At 38.2% G+C, this 6,026-nt stretch overlaps 1 protein-coding gene across 1 annotated transcript; it reads right to left on the bottom strand.

The window, feature by feature from the left end:
• Nucleotides 1-5,228: 5,228 nt before the first annotated feature.
• On the bottom strand, nt 5,229-5,708 carry LOC128295403 (uncharacterized). Its single transcript, XM_053030967.1, has one exon. It carries the CDS (start codon nt 5,706-5,708, stop codon nt 5,229-5,231), a length of 480 nt encoding a protein of 159 aa, XP_052886927.1.
• Nucleotides 5,709-6,026: the final 318 nt, after the last annotated feature.

The following is a 6,026-nucleotide window of genomic DNA, read 5'->3' as shown; positions in this document are numbered from 1 at the left end:
TTCACAAAATAATTTAACCAAGCATGTAGAATATTGACAGGCCAAAATCAACAGTTTAAAACCAAAAAGTCTAGAGAGTCCTAGATATTATAAACTCTCAAAATAAATACAAAAACATAAATAAGACAAAAAATTGCTAAGTTTAATTAATTTACAAACAAGTGGTCACTGTTGAGTTTTTGCCATACCGATCCACCTAAGTCTGTGGATTACCTGACAAGATAGATAACAGATGTGAGTTTACCAAAACTCAGTATGTCACCCAATAGAATTAAGCATGTAAACATACAAAATGATATGCATAGTCAGATACAGATACAGATACAGATACAAATACAGATTTAATTTCAGATTCATATTCGGATAACAGATTCAGTTTCAGATATGCAGAACCCTACCCCAATCCTCTACACACCAACTCCGTCCATCCCATCATACCATGTGGGGTTAAAAAACCCACCCATCCCTACACACCACGTTGTGCCATTAATACACATATTAGATAATATGCAACCAAGCTGCCAGAATGAAGACGATTAGCTGAACATAATACTTCCTTATCATATACAGATCCCACCCCAATAACATATACAGATATAACAAATTAAACATGTTTAACACGCTTTATACATATAACGGATACACATGCATTAGTATAATCAGGCATACAATTAGTATCCTACTCAGATCAGTCTATTAGAGTATCATAGCATATAAATTAGGGTTTAATTAGCCCTTACCGACCCGTCAATATGCTCACGTTCGATCGGAATGACCCGTGCGACCCTAGGGAAATTTTTAGACATACGAGCCCACATGTGGCATCCTAAAATAAAGCTTAGTCAGAATAGTGGTTTTGAGACCACAAATCTGATGTTAAAATATTTATTTTATGATTATTATGAGGCCTAAATTATAAAAATAGCATGTGTTAAAGTTTCATGAAGAAATTCTTAGTGTAAGGTGTCAATTGGAAGTTTAGGGACCAAATTGAATAAATTGTAAAACTTGGATTCTAGAAGAAATTTGCATGAAATTGCATCAGATAATTAATTAGAAGGTCTTAAAGAGTAATTTTCCCAATTTCTAAGTTTTTGGACAAAAATGGGCATGCATGGAAAATTTTGGAAGTTTAGTAAGGACAGACATTTTGGGGCATGCATGGAAAATTTTGGAAGTTTAGTAAGGACAGGCATTTTGGTCATTTGGTAATAAAATCAATAAAAAGGGAAAATGAAGGCAAAAATCAGCCATCTTCTCCCTTTACCAGCCGAAATTCTCAAGCCCTCCATAGCTTGGGTTTTCAACATTTTTAAGCTTCATAGTAAGTGCTCTCTAGCCCCGTTTTTAATGTTCTTTGTAATTTTGAGATCTTCGTAACATTCTCTATCCATTTCTACCCATATTTCATGCTAGGGTTCATGTATGAAAAATGAACCACATGTGACAAGGTTGTTCTTTGATGATTTATGGAGGAATATGAGTGTTAGATGTGTGTTAAACATCTTTTCCTAAGTGATTTTCATGAAAAACCCTTAAAAAGAACATTTCTGCAAAAGGTACAAAATATGTGGTAGAAATGTGAAATGGAGGAAAATGTGGGCTAGTATGAGTTTATAATACATTTGGGTAGCTTGGGTAACCAAGGAATTTCAAGTACTTCATTTTACGAGCCTAGGGACTAAGTTGTGAAATTTTGAAATGTTAGGGGCAAAATGGTCATTTTGCTCGGGGTTGAGTTTTAGGTCTAAACGGATAATGTGATGTATTAATAATCTAATTTTATTTATATAGACCCCGAGAAACCAATTTAGGAGGTCGACCGTGGGAAACGAAAGGTTTCGTGGGAAACGAAAGGTTTCGTGGGAAACGAAAGGTTTCGGACTAACCGAAACACAAACCTGAAGCAATTACCAAGTAAGTTCGCATAACTCAAATGTGAACTACTTAAATTGCATTAAAGTGTATATTCATGTATGCATTATAGCATTTATAATGGTTGTGAAATAATGCATGATAATTATTGTGTTGATAAATGTCCCAATTGAAATAGAAAGGGAAATTCGATGGATAAATTATAGCTCACCTGACATGAGATCCTACATGTATTGCAGAAAAGGATTTAGCCTGGACGAGTAATCCAATTATCTCAGTATAGTAAGGATCTAGCTCGGACAGGTGTTCCTTAAGGAATTGAACCTCTCGATGAACATATGTGCATTGTGTATTTAGCATGGATGGGTAATACGATTAAGGACTGAAATTAGCCTAGAATGGTATTTTAGATCCGAGCATATTTGAAGTGATTGTCATGTATAGGATTTAGCCTGGAATGGTAAACCCGAAAACACTCCTTAAATTCATATTATGAGGGATTTAACCTGGATTGGTAATCCTGTCACAAGAGTAAGGTTCACGGGAGTGCAAATTTAAAATGATCACTAGCATGACTTGATGGTAAATGGATACCCATCAGGATTTCCTACGAATTCAGTGGGACTATAGTAAAGAATGAAAATGTCAATGCTTGAATTGATGAACTCATCTAAGATAAATACTATATTGCTTGAGACGGAACTAACTTGATGATTGAGTGTATGTGATAGGGAATTTATATTATGCATGTATTGGCATGAATACCTTGTGAGGTTGCATGCTAAATAATCGGTAAGTTTACCCTTCTGTTATCCGAACTTACTAAGCATATTTATGCTTATTCCCTTCTCTTTTCCTTATCTTACAGAGCTCGTGGACTCGTGAAGATTGGAACACAGTTGGAGAATAAACACACTATCGACTTGTCCCGCTTTGGTATATAGATATTTTTATTTTGTTTAATGGCATGTATAGGACTTTTGGTTATTTTGTTATATGTGTCATTGCTTAGCCAATGTAAAGGCTTAAATATTGAATTTACACTTTTTGTATATGGCCGTAGACATGGCTCGTTTTGATGTAGGCTAAGACCTACTAATGGTGTTTGATTGTGGCTAAATGCTATTGTGACAATTAAATGTAGTATTTCATAAATAGACATGTGTATTGTGGCCAAATCGCTTGGAATGGTTAGGTCATAATTGACAATGAGTTATAAAATGAGCTAAGTTTAAACATTTTATATGAGAAGGTGATCCTTAATAAAAAGGGGATAATCTAGCATGTATTAAACCCATGAGATGAGGTTTACATGCAATGCGGTATGTCTAGGGTTGTTTAAGAGTATAATTAGGCCATGTTAAATACCATTGGAACTATAAGTGTGTAAGGAGGTTAAAGGGTGACCAAAGGCTTGGAAAATAACCCCAAAAAGGTCCACACGGGTAGACACACAGGCATGTGTCTAGGCTGTGTGTTACACACGATCAACCCCATGGGCGTGTTGCCTGGCGGTGTGTCCCTTGCACCTAAAATTTTAGGTCAGTTTGCATGGTAGTAAACACACGGGCAGAGACACGTCTGTGTGTCTCAACCGTGTGGAGGACACGACCTAGCATAAGGGCGTGTGCCTTGGCCATGTGCCTCAAATTGAATGATGACGTCACAAACAGAATGTCCAGGTTTTTGGACACGGGCGTGTCTAGGCCGTGTGAAGGACACGGGCCAAGGACATGAGAGTGTGCTTGACCGTGTGAAAACCCCTGTAGGTTCTAATTATAAAATAAATTCAATTAATTCCACACGGGGAAGGCACACGGGCGTATCCCAAAGGACACGGGTGTGTGAGGCTTAACCTAGAAAATTTTCCTAAAATTTTCTTAAGTTCTCGGTTTAGTCTCAGACCATTCTCAATGTATGTTTTGGGCCTCGTAGGTCTATAGTAGGGATATTACGAATATGATTAATTGGTTTTAATTTGGAACGAAATTTTATAGGCCAAAATTTTTCGGAAATGTCATGTTCGTGCATAGTAATGCCCTATACTCTGTCCCAATCTCGGGTACAAAAAAAGGGTGATACATCACATGCCTGTGTGGGTCCACACACCCGTGTGATTCACACGCCCCACTTGGCCTTGCCCGTGTGGCCCACACGCCCCACTTGGCTTAGACTGTGCGACCTACACAGTCGTGTGCTGCACATGGCCATACCTTCGTTGACCACACGGCCATCCACACGGGCGACTACATGCCTGTGTGGCATCGATAGAATCATTTTTTGGCTTTTTTCGAAGCCTCATTTTTTGCGTTTCAGGTACACACCTAGTATTGATTTGACGTGAAACCACTCCTGAGCCTCTAGAAACTTAAAAATAGAGTATCACACACCTTTTAGCAACCAATCCACACGCTTATTATAATGTACCCACTTACACAAAACCGACTCACCGCTTACAAAACGTCTATGATCTTTAATCAAGCCGTTAGAGTGCGATTACCCCCTGCACCACCTTCTCCTAATCATAGAATTCATCACTTAACCATCAAAGACTAACATTACTAGACCCAAACCAAAGGAAAAAGGCTAAAAGAAACACTTACCAGTCGAAAAAAAGGACCAAGAATGTAATAGCGATGATTAACCGAGAAAATCCAACAATAAATAGGGGAAACAACGAAGAATTCAAGAAGAAAAAGTAAGGAGAAGAGAAGGGGAAGAAGGAACGTCAGACAGAGAAAGAAATTTTCCAAAAAGAAAATAGAAAATAAAGAATAAAATAAAATAAAACCAGCCAACCAAAAATACTCAACCCCCCACTAACCACACAATATCAACTTCCTTAGAATCCCAAAACCACTGGAACACTAACGCCAAACCGAGCAAAAATAAATACCCATGCAAACAGAGGGATTCGAACACAAGACCTCCAACACACCAACACCCTTACCACTTGAACTAGCAGGCTAATTCTGGTATGGATTTATAGACAATTTAATAAGAACCTACTGAATAAGGATAAAGCTAGGATTTAGAAAATGATAAAATTTAGCAAAAACAACGCTTGAACCCAAGACCTCCCAAACGCACCCAGAACACTCAACCTCTGAAGCAGACAGATATTTGTGTCAGATATTTTTAGAAACAGTAATAAGAAAGTTAGGGCATTACAACTTTACCCTATAAAAGAAATTTTAACCTTGAAATTTACCTGATCAGAATAGATGAGGATACTACTGACGCATCGAGTCCTCAGGTTCCCACGTGGCCTCTTCAGTACCATGATTCCACTATAGAACCTTTACTAAAGGAATGGACTTCCTCCTCAGAGCCTTTACATCTTGATCTAGAATCTAAACCGGCTCCTCTTCAAAAGTCAAGTCCGACCTCACCTTGATTTCCTCAATTGATACAACATGAGATGGATCTGATCGATACCACCTCAACATCGAAACATGAAAGACATCATGGATACGGTCTAACTCAGAAGGTAACTCCAACTGATAAACGACCAGTCTGACAAGCTTCAGAGTCTGATACGTCCCAATGAACCTCGGGCTCAACTTGCCCTTACGACTGAATCTGAAAACTTTCTTCCACAGAGAAACCTTAAGAAGCACGAAGTCCCCTATAGAGTACTCAATATCTCTCCTCTTCAGATCTGCATAAGATTTTTGTCTATCAAAAGCTACCTTCAGACTATCTCGATTCAGTCTAACCTTATCTTCAGTTTCAGAAACCAACTCAGGTTCCAAAACTCGATGCTCACCCAACTCAGTCCAACATAGTGGAGTATGACACTTATGACTATATAGAGCCTCATAAGGTGCCATCTGAATGCTAGATTGGAAACTGTTATTGTAGGCAAACTCAGCTAGCGGTAGAAAATCCTCCCAACTTCATCAGAAATCAATAACACAACTCCCAAGCATATCCTCTAGTATCTGAATCACCCTTTTAGATAGACCATCGGTCTGAGGATGGAACACTATATTGAAGTCCAACGTCGAACCAAGAGCCTTATGCAACTTCTTCCAGAACTAAGAAGTGAACCGAGGATCTCTATCAGAAATAATCGAGTTAGGAACCCCATGCAATCTTACAATCTTAGAAATGTAGAGCTTCGCTAACTTCTGAAGAGAATAATCCGT

Source organism: Gossypium arboreum, chromosome 7 (genome assembly GCF_025698485.1).
Source record: "Gossypium arboreum isolate Shixiya-1 chromosome 7, ASM2569848v2, whole genome shotgun sequence".
In the NCBI taxonomy this organism is placed as follows: domain Eukaryota; kingdom Viridiplantae; phylum Streptophyta; class Magnoliopsida; order Malvales; family Malvaceae; genus Gossypium; species Gossypium arboreum.
The sequence above is the reverse complement of the archived record's forward strand: the minus strand, read 5'-3'. Positions and strand labels throughout refer to the sequence as shown.